This window comes from Apis florea, unplaced genomic scaffold (genome assembly GCF_048593485.1).
Source record: "Apis florea isolate Af1SG1 unplaced genomic scaffold, ASM4859348v1 contig_2272_pilon, whole genome shotgun sequence".
Lineage (NCBI taxonomy): Eukaryota > Metazoa > Arthropoda > Insecta > Hymenoptera > Apidae > Apis > Apis florea.
This window is the reverse complement of record NW_028256549.1, coordinates 6,569,664-6,591,737: the sequence shown is the minus strand read 5'-3', so window position 1 is coordinate 6,591,737 and position 22,074 is coordinate 6,569,664. Positions and strand designations below refer to the sequence as shown.

The 22,074-nt window shown below is 25.8% G+C and overlaps 1 protein-coding gene across 11 annotated transcripts in view; it reads right to left on the bottom strand.

Moving 5' to 3' along the window:
• Window positions 1-5,169: 5,169 nt before the first annotated feature.
• Rab3-GEF (Rab3 GDP-GTP exchange factor) overlaps window positions 5,170-22,074 on the bottom strand; it is a 33,573-nt gene continuing 16,668 nt past the window's right edge. For 3 of the 11 annotated variants that reach the window (XM_012489665.3, XM_012489671.3, XM_086902879.1), the window contains 13 exons: window positions 21,771-21,962; window positions 21,600-21,687; window positions 21,226-21,365; window positions 19,921-20,061; window positions 18,683-18,827; window positions 18,221-18,350; window positions 17,909-18,125; window positions 17,177-17,449; window positions 16,594-16,773; window positions 13,564-13,572; window positions 8,063-8,135; window positions 7,688-7,734; window positions 5,170-6,919 (listed from right to left, as the gene is read on the bottom strand). In XM_012489665.3, coding sequence (XP_012345119.2) covers window positions 6,554-6,919; window positions 7,688-7,734; window positions 8,063-8,135; window positions 13,564-13,572; window positions 16,594-16,773; window positions 17,177-17,449; window positions 17,909-18,125; window positions 18,221-18,350; window positions 18,683-18,827; window positions 19,921-20,061; window positions 21,226-21,365; window positions 21,600-21,687; window positions 21,771-21,962 — 2,001 coding nt within the window. In that variant the 3' untranslated portion in view covers window positions 5,170-6,553. Of the gene's footprint in view, window positions 6,920-7,349; window positions 7,484-7,687; window positions 7,735-8,062; window positions 8,136-9,412; window positions 9,646-13,563; window positions 13,573-15,309; window positions 15,547-16,593; window positions 16,774-17,176; window positions 17,450-17,908; window positions 18,126-18,220; window positions 18,351-18,682; window positions 18,828-19,920; window positions 20,062-21,225; window positions 21,366-21,599; window positions 21,688-21,770; window positions 21,963-22,074 lie in introns of those variants that run through there. The other 8 variants (XM_086902881.1, XM_086902882.1, XM_086902878.1 and 5 more) reach the window with 8 other exon arrangements.

Here is a 22,074-nt window from a genome sequence, read left to right as displayed (position 1 = left end):
GATTGATATTGATTTATCATAAAGATTATTAATAAGTTGAAATTTTTCGTTGGAAATATTTCTTATTAGCTGCTATATAATTATATAATTGTATTAACATGTGCACGAGTAATTGTTCCGAAGTTAGTATCCTTTGTTTGCAATACGGAAGCATTTCGTTAGTGAATTAAGGCTAACGAGAGACTTTAGATTGCGAAATCAATTTATTGTCATATGGAATATTTATTGTTCTACAGAAGAATTAATTTAAGGATGAATAATTTTTAAATTATAATATAATAAAATAATAATATTCCTTAATTTTTTAATGTGGAAATTACAATTATTAATATAATTAATAGTTAATGGTAAATAATATTTATTATTCTTTAATTATTTATATTTCTTAAATATTTTATATTTTATATCCAGTTCTTGAATATACAAAATTACATTTTTTTTTTTTTAGTTATATATCATACATCATTATAATATTATAATATAATTATTAAAATTGTTATTTAAATTTTTTTGTAAAAAAAAGATAAAAAGGATCATCATGGGATATAAAATATGAACACAATTTGTTTCAAATCTACAAGTTATTTATTGAATATAAGGCGCCTACATTGCTGAATACTATGCACTTGAAATTTGTATCGAATCTGTCTCCTTCGGAGCTCTAATAAACATTTTTTCTTTTAAATTCATTATAATTAATAATAATTATTATTATTGTTTTTTTTTTTTATTATTCCTTTCTTTCTTATATTCTTAAATTCGTTACGTATCGTCGTGGAATGTCGACAATGATTCGCTGAAAACATTGTCTAAGCGTGGCATTAAACAGGAACTGCTAAACAATGGCATAGAGAAAGAGAGTAAAAGAGAATGAAAGTGAGAGAGAGAGAGAGAGAGAGAGAGAGAGAAACAGAGACAGAGACAGAATAGCGGAAGTCGAAATACCACCCCCGGATTTCTATATTTCTGAAACAGTATTATTTCATTCGAACGAGCGTGACGTTGATTTTTCTTATAAATAAAATAGAATGAATCCATTGGTCATTATTGTTCTTATCTTTTTTTCTTTTTTTCTATCATATTGTAATATTCGATAATTATTTACAAATCCTTTAAAAATTATTGCCTCTTCTTCTCATATACAACTACGTTAAAGACTTTTAATTTTATAGAGAACACACGTTTTATCTTTATAAACGTATAATAAATCGTTCTGCGTAATCGTTATGCGTAAAATAAATAAAACACATCCTGAATGAATTATCAATTGAACGCTCGGTTTTACAAGATAAATATGTCGCGTATGTCAGAAGTGTAGATATCTCTCGAAAGATTCAATTACATGCTAATTTTTTAACAATATTTATGAACATAATCCGATTCCGGAGATTTGAGGTTTAAAAATAAATAGCGAGACATAAATAAAAAAATTAACAATTGATAAAGAGAGGAGATATTGCAAATTGTGAAAGAAATAAAAGAAAGTAGAATAAAAGTGAAAAATATTATGAAGCTGTTTTCTAAATTATTTCATTGAATTTTTAATTACAAATTTAATTAATATATTTTTAATTATATATATTTTTTAACTAAATAATTACTAATATTTAATTTACTGAAAAATATATAATAATTTTTTTTTAGTAAGTTAAATATTATTGATATAGAATAATATTTTATGGAGAATCATAATATTTTAAGAATTTTAAAATCTTGATTAAAATTGGATTTTTAGAAATATTTCTACGCTTCTGACAATAAAATTTTCAACTTCAAATAATAAATTTCGTAATAATCAAATAATAAATTTCAATTGCATTGAAAACGCGACTCAAGTGCGGAGAGAATGGAGGAATAGAATGCTTATAGATTTCCTCTTACATACGAGATATGTGAAATTTTATTTTTTTATTTTCTTGTTGCAGGGGGGAACACGTTGAATTTCGGCCTCATCGATTCGACAACACGGTCTATCTACGAAACGTAAGTAACATGTATATGATTTTAAGCTTTTTTTTTTTTTTTTTTTTTTGCATCTTCCGTTGCACGTACATCACGAAAAACATAATAAACTTAAATAGTAGGATTTTTACAAAATGTAAGATCACAGATACTAACGAGATATAACAACAATTATTAATAGATTATATAATACTTATCATAAACTTTGATGTGTCATATGAGAAATAATGCATATAAGTTCTGAATATAAGTTTGAGATTACATTTAGAATTGAATTGTGTATTTTTAGAATGGAAGAACAGATGAGTCTAATTATAGTTGTCAATTATCCAAGAGGAGGATAAAATGCTTTGGTAATCGTCTTAAGTTATTAAATTCTTCAAGTTATTATGCGGAGAGATATAAATAGGTAATGAGAAATATAAATAAAATTTATCTTTTAATAGTCCAAATTTTCAAATTTTGAAACTTTTATTTTTGAATTTTTGAAATTTTCTATTTTTCTTTTTTTAGTTTTCCAATTTTTGAATTAAATTATTAATCTTAAATTTTTGTTCACAGAAATATAAAAGATCTAAAAGATCTTAAAGCTTAAATCGAACAATCTCAAACTTATAATCAATAATGCTTACGTCGAAATTTATAATGAAATCATAAATTAACGCTTTATACAATTATTTTACAAGATAGATGTAAGAGATTGAGATGCGACATTTCATTATCTCGTACATTCATGACTGCTTTTTCTATTCGCTATGATATCTTTAGTAGATTAAAAAATTTATCGAATTAGATCATTTTTAATTTCAATCAATAATTTGAAAAAAAAAAAAAAAAAGAACGAAAAAGAAGAGACAAATCGATGCTCGTATTCGATATTACAAATATACATTAATATTTTACATTATTCGAGTCCATACTAAAATATAATATACGCAATTATAATATATTATCTTAGTACGACCGACTCATTTCTTTCTTATCTCTTGATTGATTCTTATTCCGTTTTATCATGAGGTAAAATATGTAAATAGTCAGCTTTGGAGATTCGAAGCCTGTTATTTTAAAGAATATTATTTATTTTGCTTATAATTATGTTCATTACTTTTTTATGCATATACTTTTTATTGCAATTCCTGGAACTGAATACTTTATTGATCCAAAAATAGAAATAATTTTAAATATTTTTTCCTTAATATATCTATTTTATAGATTTTTTCAAGGATTAAATATTTGGATTATTGTTACTACAAAAAAATCAATATTATTTATAAATTGACTATTTTTTTGAACTTTTTGTTATTAATTAAAATATTTATTAAATGTTAACTTTGATATAATTTTAACTTCTTGATTAGAAAATTAACAATATTAATTATAATTATAATTTATAATATATATAAATTAATAAATTTGAATTTTTTTATCAATAAATTATTAATATTAATTAACTCAAATTTGAATTTAAAAATTTTTTTATTTCTTTAACTATTAATTTCAAACAAGAAATCATTATTACTTTTCAATTGAATTTTCATTATTCCATAATTGAACTTCAAAAAATGAAATTTTCTAATGTTCAAATTCTAAAAATTCAAGAATCTTCAGATTTTAGAATCAATGTATAAATACCAGAACCTTTATAAAATTTTTTGACCTCTCCAGACCGACTATTTATCAATAAGTTACATTAAACTTTTGATTAAAATTGATGAAAATAAATTCAGAATAAAATATTTTATCTTTCTCAACAGATTGAATTCTCATAACGAAGTTCTCATAACGATACAATCGCACGAAAATGAACGATGATTTGTGTATACAGAGGGAGAGATGTCTATTGTATCGATCCTATCCGAGATTATATTATAATTACTCTGAACTATTTCATGCGGCCATATGAAATTAAATAGTTTAATCTTCATATTCTTCCATCTTCATTTCCCATCAAATTAGATAATCACAGTTACAGTCTGTTTCGATGTATTTTATACAAAAATTGTTCCACCGATTATACGAATAGTTTTCCTTTTTTTTATTATTATTATTATTTTTTTTTATTTTCTTTAGGTATCTCGTTTATTGTATCTCATAATTGCTTTACGTGCTACTCATAGAAAACACCGTCAAAACAGACCTTGATTACTACGTTGGTCTTCTTCGAGACATCGAAGAATATTTTTAACGACGGTATAATAGATTTATTTTTGTGAACGATTAATATATTTTTTTTAACTGGTTGCTGGAAGAAATTTAACGAGACTATAATGAATATAAATTTCTTATTTTACAATTTTTATATTACAATAATTTTTCCTAATGATGATTAAAATAATTATATACATAAATTGCACTTAATATTGCAAGAATTCAAAATCTTGTATTTTTGATTCTTCTTTTTTTAATGTTTATTTAGAAATTATTTTTAATAAAATATTGTATAAGTAAAATATTTGTTATCTCATAAATAAATAAAATAAATAAAAAATTCAAATATATTTTTCATTATATATTTCGTTTTAAAAATCTATTACTATACATTGTAACATAAATTTGTATAATTCACAAAAATACATGAGTGCTTTAAGTATTTATTGTATAAAATTAATTTTGAATATAAAGAATAAATATAATTCAAAATTTATTATTAATAAATACTTATTATTCTATTCTATAATGATTAAATAATAAATTAATATTCACATGTTAAAAACTTTTATAATCACATTATAATCACAATTTATGTATGTATATATTTAAAACATTTTTTTTTATATTATATTTTATATAATTTTAAATAATTTCTACAATATACATTCCATCAAGAGAATCAAATTATTGATTTGATCAAGAGATATTTTGCATATTTTTTAATTAAGTCTTTATCTTTTCACAAATTTTCACAAATTTCTTCCTTTAATATCTGAAAAGTAAATATTTTAATATATCTGTTCATTTTTTTTCTATCTCGTTGTATTTCTACCAGCAATTATACAAACTTTATTACTTCATGTCTCTACACGTGCACATGACGGATATATCAAAGAATGAAACTCTTAGGAAACTGTTTTTTTTTTTTTTTTTTTTAATATCTTTACGATCTATAAAAAGATCGTTTAATTCATTCGATACGATTTTCTATTTGTTTGTTTAAATACCACTCGGATCCTTATTTGCGAATGTACAATTGCCACTGTTATCTTATTACGTTGTCGGTATTACTATTACTATTATTATTATTATTATTATTATTATTATTAATATTATTATTATTATTATTATTATTATTATTATTATCATCATCATTTGCTTTTGAATTCTTTATCGATGATATATTTTCAATGTCCCTCGATTGAACTTTTGTTGAAAAAATGCTTCGTAATTCGTTTTCATCATCGTTTATTACACCCAACCCCCACTTTGCAAATAATTACCACGATTGTGTTGAATTAATTAGCCAATTTTTTCGCTATTGTTTTCATTTTTAATTTATATTATTTTTTCAATTAACGTTTTATAAAACGTTTAATATTGATTACCATTTACTAATGAATAAGTCTAAATTTATTAGTAAAATTATTAGTAATAAATTATAATGATTTAAGTAATTAAAATTAATTATATTTTTATAATATAATATAATATATTTAATTCATAAGTAAAATAATATATTTATATCTTTAGAAATAATTATAGTTCTCTAATTGTAAAATTCTCTTTACATAAAATAGAGGAATTTTTTAATTTAATTTTTCAATGAAAACAAATCCAAAATTAACATGGTAATCAATATGTTAATTGTTATTATTTTTCAACCCTCCTATTTAATACCAACAAATATTAATCGCCTCGTTCGATTCCATCGAATGCTTTTCTCGAATAGAATACGAAACAAGTTTTCCACATTTAGAGGAAACTTAGAATTGACTTTCTAAGAATGATCGGAGGATGATACCGTGCAACGATTATCAATTTTTTACATAGTTGAAGATCGAAGTTGAAACGAAATGATTTTCACGAGATTTCAAAATCAAAGATTCTTTTTAGATTAGATTTTTATGCTCGTTTCAAGATAATTTCAATCCATTTGCATTGAAAATTTTTTCTGATCATCGCTGATCAAAAAAATAAAATTAGGTCGATGCAACTTATGAATTAGTTATCATTTCCTTAACAAATACAATTCGAATCGCTAGTTTCAAAATAACAAAAATTTTGATAATGCAAATTATCGATATTTTTCCTTGCAATTCCTCTTTTAAATATCGTCAAGCTTTTGTAACAATTTTTAAAATGATTACTTTCTAATTATCAATATTAAATTCAATATTAAATTTTACAAAGGTTTTGAATTGAATATAGTATTTTTATTTTTGCTACTGATTAAACAATCTAAACAAACTAAACAATATTGACTATAACTAATTAATTTATTAATTTTTCAAACTTCTATTAAGAAAATCTATCGTTAAATTTCTCAACAATGCAAATGGATTGGCCGTGAAACGAAGACTTACACCCAGGGTAGGCAAGCGTAAGGAGCACACTTATTGTAATTATGCACAAATGGGAGCGAGTGTCTGCCTCTGTGTCAGTGATGCTTAGGAAAGGAATCGGATTGCGTGTTTCTATGGCCTTGGTTATTTTGGCCGGCGTTACTACCTGAATGTTGTTGGCTATGAGATTGCTGCTGTTGACGTTGCTGTTGTTGATACTGTGCACGTTGTTGGGTTTGCTGGTATTGTTGAGTTTGCTGGTATTGCTGGTGTTGCTGTTGTTTTTGGTGTGCTTGTTGACGTTGCGATTGCTGATGTTGCGGTGGTGGTTGCTGTTGTTGGGGTTGGAGATGGAATTGCTGTTGAGGATGTTGCTGTTGATTCTGTTGTTGCTTCCGTTGCTCCATACCAGCGGCCAAGTAAGAGAACACACAGAGAACCGAGTAACAGATTTGATCTGCCTGAAATATTTTTTTGTATAATAGCATAATTTAATTAATTTTTAAGGAATTTTTTTAGATTGTTAGATTGTTAATCTATTTAGATTGATTTTAATATATATGCATTTATATTTTGATAATTTGAGATTTTAACTTTAATTGTTTTGATTTACTTGTTTATTTATTTGATGTATGCATTTTTATGTATTTTTGAATTTGAAGATTGTATTTTTTATTTTATATTGATTACCTATTATTATTTACTCGTAAATTATTATGCGAAGAAAGTCCTTATATTTTCGAAATACAAAAAAAAAAAAAATTAAATTTGAAGATTTTGTTTAATAGGTAATGGTAATTTGTAATGGTAAAATGTAATGGTAAAAAAGATATCAATAAAGATTTTAAAAGAAAAAATAAATGAAATTTAAAAAGAGCAACGAAAACTTACGTTGGAAAAAGAAAAAATAAAAAGTAGCAAGTAAACCTTCATGCATTTTCGTTTTCGGAGTTGGCATCAGAGAGTTCAGATAACGTAAAGGCAACGGAGAATATCCTGTGCATGCAGTGGCACAATTCATTGGCCTGTTATACAGTATATAAAATATCATAAAATATTCAAACATTATAAGATAATATAATAATGTAAAAAAAAGTAAATCTATAGGAGCAACATATAACACAATAAGCAATTTAAAAAAGGACTTGTTGACACGATGAATTAAAAAATATATGCATAAATTAATTAATTATTTTTAAATATTTTAATATTTTAATATTTATGCTTACCATTTGAGACTTATATTTACGTTGAATTACTTGTCTAGTTTTAGGATCTGAAAAATAGAAGAAATCGATATAAAAATTCGAAAGTAAATATTGTTCATAATTATTGAAAGGATATTTTATTATATTTAAATTTTGAAATTTAAAACTTTTACTATAAATAGAAAAAATTGAAAATATGAAAAAATTTTTATTTATACAAAAATAAAAATATCCTTCCATCCATATTTACATTATATAATAAAAGTATTACTTTGCATAAAGATAATAATATACTTTTCTGTAAAAATAAAAATATTTTTTCTATTTTTGAAACATTCATTCTATATTTTTCTTTTTATTCTTTTTTTACTAAAAAAAAAAAAAAAAGTTACTCACTGAATTCTTCCAATACAAAGATCCCATCCTTCTGAGTAAAGCACTTGCGGATATGATCGAGTCTTACAAAAAACTGCAAATAACGTTCATCTTGCATTAGTTGTGACCGGAAATTGTGGGATTTCGCGATCTACTTATACATGCACACTTGTGATTAAATCCTCTATGGCCTTTTATGCCCCGGACAATATAAACCGTGTGTGCCAACAACGATCTCGGAAAGAAAGGCGTGAAACTCGTTCGAGTAAAAAAATGCTTAAAGTTCGATGGTGGGATCAAGCTCTGAATCGTCGACGTCTCATGTACTATCGTATCGGCTAATACGCATCACAGTGCACCTTTTTTTTTTTTTTTTTTTTTTAAAAAAAGCGGGATTTTGCTGCAAAGAAATTTCTCTCGAACCTGCATTCTGCATGTTCTAATTTAAAAAAAAAAAAAAAATATTCAAAGACATCTTGCTTTTCGAAGAAATTCCACACTTTTAAGGGAAATTTTAAGAAATTTTAAATATTCATAATATTATTTTTCTTTCAACAAATTTTCAAAGATATTTTGTTTTGTTTTTGGAGAAATTTATATGTTTTGAATAGAAATTTCTTTTAAATTATCATGTTCTGTTTTTTCCAGTTTTCCAGAAAATGTTTCATCGAAATTAATTTCCTCAATCATATCATATTAATTACAGGATTTATAGAGATATTTCTTTATTAAGATAGTTAAGTCATTTACCAAATTTCATTGTTCTATTCATTAAATTCATAACTATAATTTGAAAATTGTGCAATGAAAATTGGCATTGTCTTTTATTCAATCTTTTTTTCTTTTTTCTTTTTCTTTTTTTTTCATCTCAATTTCATTACATCATTAATACAAAGAGAAAAGTTGACGGTAGACGGTTTGCAACTTTCCTCTGAACATAAGTTTATTCAGTGTATCTTTCGAGGGAACCATCTTTCCAAATTCATGCACGTTCTCAAGTATACTCGAATCAAAGATTTTTCATTTATATTTTAGTTTATATTTTTTTTTCTGAATAATCTATTCAATTAGATTTTTTTAATTTTTATCATACAAAGTATAAAGAAATATAAATTAATACATAAAAATATTTTAAAATTATATGAATAACATATATTATTGTGGATATTACAATATTAATTAAGAAAATGCATATACATGATATCAATTCAAGAAAAATCATTAATTCTCATAGATCATCATAATTATTTATAAATTTTCTCTTTTTAAGGATCTTTTTTTTTTTTTCTTTCTAAAAATTTTTAAAAAATTTCTTCGAAACATTCTCATTTATCTTTTTCCCTCTTACAAATTTTTAAACATGGTATATCTTCTTTTTAAAATCTCCTTCTTCCCTTATTTTCTTTTTCGATTCGTGTATAACGAGAACGTATCATATTGGCGAACATGCAGGGATCAACGAGCACGATAAAGCTGCACACACCATGCATCATTTCCTTCGCTAATTAAAAGCCAAGTCATCCATTAGCATTTCGACTTCGACAAAGCGGGTCTTGAAAGCTGGAATAATCGCGAGTATTGGCCGCGGCGAATCGTATTTCTGGCTGCAACAAGGCGCAATAACATAAGCGATATTACAAAAACGGTTCAATAAACTTCTAAGCAGAAATATCACAGAGAGCAGCGTCTAACAATCGTAGCAATTTTTCGTTATTATTTATATATATATATTTTTTTTTTTTTTTTTAAATAGTTCAGCGGCAAGCAGGCAACTCTGGAGATGGCCTAAATTCATCAAAAAATGTATAAATGTTATCGATTGCTCGGCGTCGATAGATCTGCTATAATATGTGCAATTTGTATATCTAAAATGCGCGAAATTGGATTTGGCCCGTTTGATTTATGTCTTTTTCTTCTTCTTCTTCTTCTTTTTCTTCTTCTTCTTGTTTGTAAATTGTTTCTTTGTTTTTGTTTAATGATGCACAGTTATGAGACGATCGATCGATCGTAGTTAAAGAGAGATATATATCGTGTACTTGAGATCTAGAAGATCGAAATATCGTGTACCAGCGGTGCCATGCTGTGCTACAGTGCTTTTTGAACTGTATCGTGTGATTTGTTTTTTTGATAATGATTTTAACGATGATCTCAGAATTTATATTATATTTTCTGAAAATTCGTAAAATTCATTAATTTAAAAAGCAAAGTTTTCAAAAAACTTTTATAAAGATTATATTATTAAATAATTAGCAATCAATAATTTTTTTATAATTTAAACATGAATAAATTTCAGAAAATTTAAATAGTAATAAATTCTATAAATTGTATACGATATTTTTTTTCACAAATTTCTGGGGGGGGGGAGAGGAGGGGAAATCAAAATTCTTAAGTTTGTGTTAAAAAAAATCACTAGAATCAAAAAGTTCGAAAAACACCGTACATAGAAACATGTGTATATAAATATATATAAGTGTGTGTGTGTGTGTGTGTGTGTGTGTGTGTATGTGTACATGAAAATCGAAGATGTTGGTGTCGGGCTTCTTTCGAGTTGCTTTTCCACGAGTTTTGGGAATTTCATTCAATCAAACATCACTATATAGCACGATACCATTGCTCTACTACATAACTGGCAATGTGAGAGTGGTTTTATAAATGGTTCTGCAAAAGCGGGCGACTTTTCTCTATCGTACATATATATCGAGATCTACTCATTCATGCAGTGCATTCAAATTTCCCTAGAGACGTACATAAACATTCACCTTTGTTATATCATATCCCTAACGAGAAAAAAAAAAAAAAAAAAAAGAAAAAAGAAAGAAAGAAAGAAAGAAAGAGAAAAATATTTTCGATTAAAAAAAAAAAAAAGGAAAATGATAAATTTTGACGATAAAACTGTCCTTTTTAGATTTGGTAAAAAAAAAATCAAATTTGTGTTTCTTTCATTTTTAATTTTTTGATTTCTTCTTTTTTTTTTTCAATGATCGTGTCCGTCACCCGATTTTGCGCGAAAATTAAAAATTGATAAAAAAACAATTTTTTTTTTTTTGATAGAAATAAAAAATTAACTACGATCGTTCACTACGTATATAGATTTTCATTAATTCAGCATATACTTCTACGGCCGTACTCCGAAATTTTTCTCACATGTTTGACATCTTCGAAAGATTGGTGAGAAATATGCTTTTGCAATTTATAATTTTTAATTGCAATATAAAATATGAACATGAAATAATGAAGCTTATTTCAAAATATTGTTTGGTAAATTAAAATATCAAATTTCAAAATCTTAAATCTATCATACTTCAGAAATTAATATCATTTAATTCAATTTATATAAATTATTAAAAAAAATATTTTGTGTAAATTTTACTAAATGAAAAGTATATTTAATTTGTTTAAAATTTTAAATATATATAAAATAATGATATAATATTCATTTCTGCAAACATACAAATTTAAAATACATGTTAACATATTGATAACAAATCGCCAAACTACATATATTCATGTCGAGATAGATTACATATTAATTATTGTAGATTGACTTCAAGATTTCACGAGCAACACGATTTTAAAAGCATATTTCAGAACCCATTAATAATTATTATGCTTTTTATACATTATTATGCTATATATACAACGTTTATCTAATTAATGTAAATTATGTCGATCGTTTCTTTAATTTTTTCTTTTTTAATTCTACATAATTCTACATAATTCGTTAAAAAATTTCGATACTAAAATTATCGATATTAAATCAATAGTATATACAGAATATCTTGTAACTAGTGGTACAATAAAAAAAAAGTAATTCTATTTGAAATAAAATAATAAAAAATATGAAATAAATATATTTCGAATTAAGCTTTGCTTTTAAGATATATTTTGGAAATTGATTGTAATTTGTTATAAACTAATATGTTTTACATAAATAATAATTCTATAATTAGTTATATTCGATAATGAAGGATATATGATAAAACAAAAAAAATAGAAATTTTGTAAATTTTTAAAAAAAGTTTTTGTTCATTATTATTATTATTATCTTTGCATATTATATTATATACAAAATAATCTTATCAAAGATTAGAAGATTATGAAAAAAATCCCAAAAATCTAAAATTTCAATAAAACAAATTATTGGAAAAAAAATCTTTCATTGTATGAAAAAATTGTATTCGATATTTTTCATTAATTCTTTTCTATAGAACAGAACGATTCTAGTTATTACCATTAGTCACTGGATACCGTATTATAAATATTGGTAAACATGTCGATGTATTTATCTTCTCATGAATTTTTTTTAAACACATTGCTACGACTTACATAAAAATAAAAAATAAAAAAATTGACGATATCGAAAAAATCGAAGAAAATTAAATCTCATTGAAATGACAACAACAATTGTTTTCAATTAATTTTATAGTTAATTAAATAACTAACAAATTAAAAAAAAAAGTTTTATTCACGAAAGAATAAAAATTTAATAACATTTTCTTTTATTTTTTTCAACTTCATTAAACTTCTATTGTCATATTATTCTTTTTCTCTCTATTTATATATAAGTTGAAACAAAATTGTTAAGAACCATCCATGTAAAGATATCACATCGATAGATAGATTAATCTAAGAATTTAATTTAATTTTTTCTACGATCAACATCTAACTAATTTAAATGAGAAGCGCTATAATGGCGCGTGGAGAACTGAATGATGTTAAGAGTCCCATAATGTACGGGATGACGTAGAAGGTTATATGATGAAAAATAATATATATATGTATATATATAGTTGCATTGAGTGCACCAAAACATTGCTCTACAAGTTGCACTAAGACACTACTCACAAATAATATTTTCATCTAAAGACAATCTTATATATCGAATTCATATATCGAAATGCAGCAGACACTGTTCTGCGTATTTGTGTATATATATTATATATATATATATACATAATATATAATATATATGTATATAACATATATACATACATGGATCACTATGGTACCTGAGTCAATCTCATAGTAATATATATCATAGGGAACATATAAATGTATGTATATATATGTACACTGTGTGTAATTTATACACATGTATGTGTATATATATATATATGTACATATATATATATATATATACATAGACGTATGTATGTCACAGTTAACATCGATCAATGGTAGGAAAACAGTAAGGTAGATAGAGCAGATTAGTTAAATTTAAATGCACTGGTTAAGAGTGTAGTAGTAATAGTATAGTAATAATAGTAGTAGTAGTAGTAGTAGTAGTAATAGTAGTAGTAGTAGTAGTAGCAGTAACAGTAGTTGTAGTAGTAAAAGTAGTAGTAGTAGCAGTAATAGTAGTAGTAGTAAGTGGTAGGTAAGTAATAATAGATATATGATTAATAGTAATACGGCTAAAAGTAATGGTGAAATAAAGAAGCATTTCCGGAACACGGCCAACATTGATTATAATTAATATACTGAGTTCAATATAACAAACAGTGATTTAATTTGATTAGTACCTCGAAATCCTGTGTATGCCCAGCCCAGGGGCAATGTCGACGGACAGGACAAGAAAACAGAAAACAGAAAAACAGAAAATTAAATTTCTGCCAACAATTAATAATATAATAGTCCACTCAATTAAAATTATGTTAATCCAGGGCTCAGTATTACGATGATAAATATACAGCTAGTTATATTACCTATACGTCATGGCCAATTTTTAACAAATCAGCAGTGATTGTTCATTGTTCAAGGACCATCTCAAAAGTTCCCCAAGCTGAGAAAAGTCTATTGATTATATTTAAGTTATATACATTCGTTTGTATCTGGATCATTCGTTTTAAAATGCAACAATCGTCGAAATTTCGTCATAACATTACACATTTTTCTTTTTCTCTTTCTCTTTCTTAATACTTTTAATTAAATATTTTTGAGGCGAAATAATACAAGTTAATAAATTCCTTAAACAATTATAATTAATAATTATCGCTTTATCATTTTTTTTTTCATTCCTTTTTCTTATTTATTTAATTTTTCATTGATTTTTTCGAATGTGAATAGACTTTCCTCGCGTATGACCACGACAAATAATGATAGAAAAAAGAAACAAATTATCAGACTTAAGAGAGAAAAATATAATATATGGCATCCAACATTCAATACAAATTATAATAGATATTATATATATATATATATATACACATATATGAATAGTATATATGTATATGTATATATAATGAAAAAAGTTTCTGTATATATTCCCTAACCCTTATCACTTATATGAATGTGTATGTATGATAAATGTATAATATGATTATAATACAGATAAAAGAGACTGCAGCTGCACATCGAGCTCCATGCAAGAAAACATTGATTAACGCTTGAACGAAAATATTACCCAACAAAATGACCGATAATTTATATATACGTGTATAAATTGTATATATGTATATGAAAATACATACATATATATATATGTATATATATCGAAGTACCCCTGTCACTATGTAAAATACAATTACCATATAATAATAAATGTTAAAGTATAATTCAAGTATATGTAAAAATAAACGAATATAATATGAGATCAATAGAATATATTACAATAAAACCAGCTTGTCAGGGGCTGCTCATCCTGTATGAAGACTTATTTTTCTTTTTCTCTCTCCTTCTTTTATTCTTTTTTTTAACGGTGTGTATGAGTATGTGATCGTATGAATATATGATTAATTATTATGTTTTCACTGTTTTAACGCATTGCCGACACTTTTTATGTAAATAGATATACGATATTTTATACAAAATATCCTTTGTACAGGATAAAACATATCTCGATACAAGTAGAAGTAATTATTTGATAATTTTTAAAAAATTCAGACAAAATCGGGATATATTTACTTTCATTGCTCAGAATTATAAAAGTTTCGTTTTAGGATCATCCGATTTTATCCGATCCGATTTTATCTGAATTTTTTCGACTTGTCCCAAAATTCAAATTTTCAATCTTCACACTTCTATCATTCTCTCAAAAAAAAGTATATCGTATAAAGATATGAAATATTATTGCATTATTATCAAATCGTAAATAAATATTCTTATACAGTGTCTTGTCGCAGAATTTGAAAACAGATAATTTTATGAAAAGTATTTATCTTTTTCAACATACGAAGTAATTTTTTCTTTTTTTTTTTTTTTTGTGAATTAATTGGCGAGATAAATCTCATCGCGTAAGGATTTTTAATCTTTTTACTCTTTTTACTCTATTTAAAAATATTTCTATTATATTTTTATTATATTAAAAATTTAATATCTAAAAACCAAACTAGAAATTATTTTCCATACAGGTCAGCAATGTGTTAATTATATTATTTAAATTATTTTAAGTACATATATCAAGGCTTGATCTTCCCTTTGTTCTTTCTTCATCAGTCTCATTCCTCCCCTTGTGTACATGTGTCTCATATGTGTAACGTTTGTCTCGTGATTCGAACTATAGCAGCCTGAAAAAAAAATTCTAATTTTCCCTCAAACATGGTATATTTTATAACGATGTATAAAATGTAAGATCCCCAAGGAAGGATATGTGAATATTGTATTCGATCGAGATTATATATCTTTTAGGTTTAATTTGATCAGAGCTTCGTGTGATCCTATTGGTCATCGTACACCTCACAAACTCATACATAAGAGTCGATAAAGATATAATAATACGTACAGATACAAAATTAAGCAGATCGTGGTGGCTAGCGATGGGAGATAATATTGAGTGGTCCTTGCATCAATGCAATAAAACGGAAGAAAGGAACGAAAAAGTAATACACAGAGAGAAGATTCAATAATATCGAAAGAATATGAACAGTAAAAAAGGGATTTCTAGGATGGAGCTACTGATTTGCTCCCCTAATCGTTCACCTCGATTCAATTTTACTATTCTTTTCATTAAAAATTCAATTCTTTTTATCTTGCGAATATTTTTTCTCAGACTAATTCTATCTTTACGCGGAATAAAAATTTGTTTAGTAACATAATTGAATCGAGGTGATTTAGCAAATGAACCCCCGTAACAAATTCTCAGACTGCATGTATTTCGGTCGCTGAAATAAATACGTGGTTATATCGTGTTCGAACATGTTATAGTCGAGACAATAACATCGCCAAAGAAAAACATGACATCGTATATATATATATATATAAAAAAAAAAAAAAAAAAAAAAAAAAACAATAATGGATAATATATATATATATAAGTATAAAAAATTCGCTATAAAGAGATATATGTATATGTATATAAAGGAACGTATATATGTATATATAGTATATCCAATATATGATGGAGAGAGTAACGGATGCGCTTCAACATTACATGAACAATTGGACAAATGTAAAGAAAAGAGATAGAGATAGAGATATAGAGATAGATAGATAGATAGAGAGGAAAACAGGTTTTTTGCAACAACCGGTTAAAAGATTCGAAGATTCCATTCTTCTTGCAGTTCGTTTCAGAAAACGAATGAAACGCTTGATATACTTTCGAGTGCGAATCATACCTTGCTATTCGCGAAGAGGAGACCCACGCCCTCCATGCAAACCTGAAGAAGACCACCCTCACCGGTGCGCATGTCCTGAACCGGAAATTCACCTCCAAGTTCAGCACCCACATTCGCGCCACGTCCACGAGCTGCTGCCTTCTCCATTGCATCTTTTATGCAGTAATATAGATCCTTGCACTTAAAAAAAAAAAAAATATTAAACATTTATTTGTAACATTTATTTCATAAAATTGTTTATATTTATCTGAACATTCATTTAAATTTATTATACCTTTCTCTATATCAACTATATCTTCAATTTGGTAGATTGAAGTTATATCAATATTAAAATTCATTATATTATATTTATTTAATGATTTACTAAATGATTAGATAATAAAAGTCATCCTTGACAAAAACGATTTATAACGTAGTATTATGATCGATTTAGAAGGAATTATTATAGATCAATTATGTAAAAACGAATCTAATCACATAGTAAAAACTTCTTTATATATAGAAAATTATATATAATAGTATTATAGAAAGTTAAGTTTTACAAAAATATAATACAAATTCGAACTGTATATTATATACATACCTTTTTGGTATAATACTTGTGCAGTTGTGTTTGTCCACCGTTTCGTCGCCAAAGGCACAATACTTTGTTCTTCGGACTGTAAGTCATATTCACCAAACGCTCATACCACCATCTTTCGACGATCACGCCATTCACAGATCTAAGAACAAGTCCGTCGTGGCGAACCTCGAGGAATCGTAAATCACCTTCTGCATCGACACCAGCATGCACGGTGAACGATTGACGGTGCATTTGTCTGGATGTGAGAGGCTTTAGATCTATATCGTTTCCATACTGAAACGTGGAATACCTTTTGTTAAGATTTTTTTATTAAAATTTAGCATTTTTCAACATTTTTTTTTTCTCTTATATTATTTATAGAATTATAGAATTATTTCATTAAAATTCTAATCTGTAAAATTTTCAGAATTCTTCAGTTTTTAGAAAAGTTTTAGAATTTTTCAGAAATTTTTCATCTCTTTCAATACTATATGTATATAAAAAATAACAAATTTTCTTAAATTCTTCTGATATCCAGAGGAAGCCAAAGCAATATGGAACTTAACTTTTAAAATACTTCAATACAGCAAAAAGTCTTTGAAGTATCATCATTTTAAAGAATATAAAATTCTTTAAATATCTTAAAGAATAGAATAATTTTTTTTTAATAATTCGATTTTAATTTTATCTTATCCTCTTCTGATAATTTTACTGCATTCCATTATCATTTTTATCATCCATTCTTCTGCTTACAAGATTATGTATTTGGTCGAGAAGTTGATTGAGCTCCTGACTGTAGATCAGTCCGATGTGACTTTTTCCCAATAATCTCCTCACTTTACGTTTCACCTCGTTTTTATCCACATTCAGCATTACTAAAATAGCAGTCAAATTGTGCAACAGAGTGCACAATAATCTATCTTCGTCGTGTTCCAATCGTTTCTTTTCACTTTCGCTCAAACTCTTATATCTGAATAAAATAAATTCAAAATAGAATATTCGAATCTTTCTTTAATGATCACTTAAAAACTGAAAAAGTAATTTCATTGCAAAAAATTCTGATACCTTTCCATCATTTCTCCTGGACCTTGATCCATGCCGATCATGTCTCTTTCTTGAGACACTGCATCCAAAAATGCATCCTCCCAAAATTGCATCTGGTCCCAAAGCGACGATCTTTCTTTCCCCAACAAACCTATATTTTCAATATTATTATAATAATTATATTACGTCAGAAGTATTCTATTAAAGACTAATTAATAATGAATTGCGAATATCTGTAATTTTTGATAAATCTAAAAATTTAAAAATAGAAAAAAAAATAAAAACATAAAAATAGAAATTTTTCAATTTTTTAATTGTAGTTTTAATTTTAATTTTGTAAGTTTTCTTTACTTTAATAATTTCAAATTTTTATAAAATATATAAAATATACAAAATATTTAAATAAAATTTTTATTTAAACTAATAGAAATTTGCATAAACATTCTTCAGTGGCTATTTTACCTAGCTCAATGATCATTATACCTTCGAATAAGTATGTTCTTGCAGCTTCAGGACTAGGAGCGGTTGTAGTTGGTACCAAGCTTCCTCCATGATATCGAAAACCGGTGCTCAAGGAAGATTTACTGGACCAAACGCTTCCGGTTCGTTGCTTCGGTTGTCGTGAAAACTGAAATCATGAGGTTATATAAGAACATTCAAATGATTTTTTTATTTAACATCACATTATTCGATACAAAATTCGTGAAATTGGTTAAAGCTTTTCGTTTCTTTCTAAAGTTTTTAACAAATAAGTAAGCTCGATTACTCTTCTCTACAATTAAATTAAAGGAAAGGATCACATTATAAAAAATTATGTGAATTATCATTTCTCGGTGCAATGATACAATAATAGAGTGTTTCCAAGCGATTAAGTGTCATACATGTCAATTTTGTAATCAAAGTATTAATTAAATTCTCTTTGATGAATAATAAATTAAGCATATCTTAAAAATTTTTTTTCAAAAAACCATTAAAAAAAATTTCTATGATTTCTTTGCATTGAGATATTATTACAGTGTAAAAAAATATTTCCTTTGTGTAAATAAATTGTGTATAAATGAACAACTATTTGAAAACAATATATATTATTTATATACTGGAAAAATTTAAAAAATAAATCTGATTTAAAGATTTTAACTGAAATGATATAATTATCTTCTTCAGTATCTCTCATCCAAAAAAATTTTCAAAAATTGCCCAATTTTTAATTCATCAAATGTAATTCTTTTAACTATCCAAAGCTCGTGTGTTTCATCGTGTACTAATAGCAATTGCAAAAGCTTTTTTCCATTAGTGCAAAAACTATATCTATTTTAGCAACATGCCGTTCTCGATCATCCTCTCCAGCTAAATTCAATCTTTTTTTTTTTTTTTTTTTGGATGACTGGACAATGGATCCATTGCTGGACAATTTTGACAAGATGCAAGTATTGCACAAGCACAAGTTTTCTCCTCAGCATCGATTCCCAACTAAATACTTTATAATATTCTATAAGCTAGACTATAATGTATATAAAAAAAATTTTCCATCTAGAAATTTATTTTGCAATTTCATGAATTCGTTCATCTAAATGAACACCTGATTTCGATTTCTACTAACTAGATATATATATATATATATATTTTTTTTTTAAATTCTATATATGTTATAAAAATAAGGGAATATTATAAGAAAGAAAAAAAAAATGAAAAAGATTGATTCAATAATGTGATCAATTTACATTGCCTTGTTCGACTTCGCTATCAGAGACAGTGCTTCGGAAAGAAGCCTGGTGCGCTTGACGAAAAGCAGGATTAGTGATTATGCTACCTCCATCTGTGGATAAAGCTTCGCTGCTTCCTGTTCCACCTCCCCGCCCACTCTAAAAACACATGACGCCTCTATATAGCACAATTGTATAGACCAATTACGAGACAATGTATCGCTAATTGTTTAGAACTTATTCCACGGAAACCCTGTGCAATGATTCGTCGAAAGAAAAGTATGTTTAAAATAAAAAAAATTATAAATATATTTCATTATTTCTTTTTTTATCATATGACGAAAAATAGATAATCTTTAAGAAAAAACTTAATATACAAAATTGTGTGTAATTGTTAATAATCCAGAAATTAATACGATTTTAAATGAGAATAAAAAAAGAAATATTATTTTTAATGAAATATTCCATGAAGACTTCGATGAATTTATATTTGAAAGTAAAATATATTTAAAATGAAAATGACAAAATTAATATATATTTCATTATTATCATTATTTTCTTTTTTCTTATTATGTGAATTTTATTTTAAATAAAATATTCCATGATGAATTGAAAATATGCTAAAAATAAAAAATTAATATAATTTTTACTTTCATTTGCTTATTTTTTTTTTTTTTATACGAAATGATATATAGTTATAAAATATTGTATTTGTCTCGATTTATTTTTAAATAGAAATTTCGAATTTAGTAACTAAAATCATATGAATCGGTGTTATCGATCCCTTCTCTTGGGCAATACTTATTGTTTTATAACAATTTTCATGCATGTACTTGTGTATTATTATACAACACCTGTTTCTCCTGTGTGATGAGGTATCATCAAAGAATTAACTTTGTTGCTGTTTAATCGTACAGAATGTTTCATTCATTTCTTATATTTTTGTTTTCTTCATTGAATTGATCATTAACGATAATTTTTAAAAATATTTACATATATTATTGTTATATTTATTTATAGTAGCGATATAACATTGAAATCTAAAAAAAAAATCATTGTTCTAAATATTATTTTATCTCAAATATTGGTCACTAATAATCCAATAGTTGATACAATGTTAAATATTTAAAAAAAGAAAATTTTAAACATACATGTATAAAAACTTATGAGGCAAACATTCTATACGAATATCAACGATGAACTTTACAATTGTGAAATTGTACGCGTGAAATGTAGACAGAAAGTGAAACCATAAAGAGAAAGACACCTTTGCTACCTTCGTATGCCACGAGGTAACGTTCTGACGGAACTCGTTGCTTTTACCTCAGAGTCGAAGGACGTTAGCCTGCTGAGGAACTTTCCTTTTTTAGTGAACATGTCGAGGAACATGTCTGTCGTCGATTGGCTACTTTCATGCGCTGTTGAATGACCGTGTGCCATTTCCAAATGAACTTGAGGTGCATCTGTAATCAAATAATACGATAAACGTTTCAAAATAAAATTAATTTTAAATATTGTGATCCATTTTAAATTGATAATATTAAATAGAAAAGCTACAGTCTTAAGCATGTAACAAAGTTTTAATTAAATTCAATTAAATCGCTTTCAAAATTTTGTATTATTTTTCGAGTTCCTAAAATAATAAACATTTTTTAAATATGATTTTATGAATTTTGGAATTTATTTGAATTTTTTACCCGATCTTTGAGATGCGTCTGAAAATTCAGGGTGAGTAGGAGACTGTGGAGACCTCAAGTTTTCCTTACTGCCAAATGGACTAGATGTCTGAAAGAGTTACAAAAAATTACAAATAATTAAATGAATATTGATAATATTCAATAAAATGGATAATTTTTGACAAATAATACCTGAGACATTAAAGAACTATCGAAACCTCCCTCTGAAAGATCCTTGCTCCAATAGTGAGTATGTGCGATTTCCATTAATTGGTAAACCGATGCCATTCCTCCTAGGCCAAAATTATTGTAAGTGTGTCCAAGACCATGAGCCACTGCTTGAAGGCACTTTAGCATTCCCTTGTAAACTGGCTTCGAGATACACTATTTATAAAAATAAGAAAAATTTACTAATATCTAATATATGAATTGTACAAATTTTAGAAGTATAGTTTCTTAATATTTTATTATTTTAAAAATATAAACTTCTACAAAT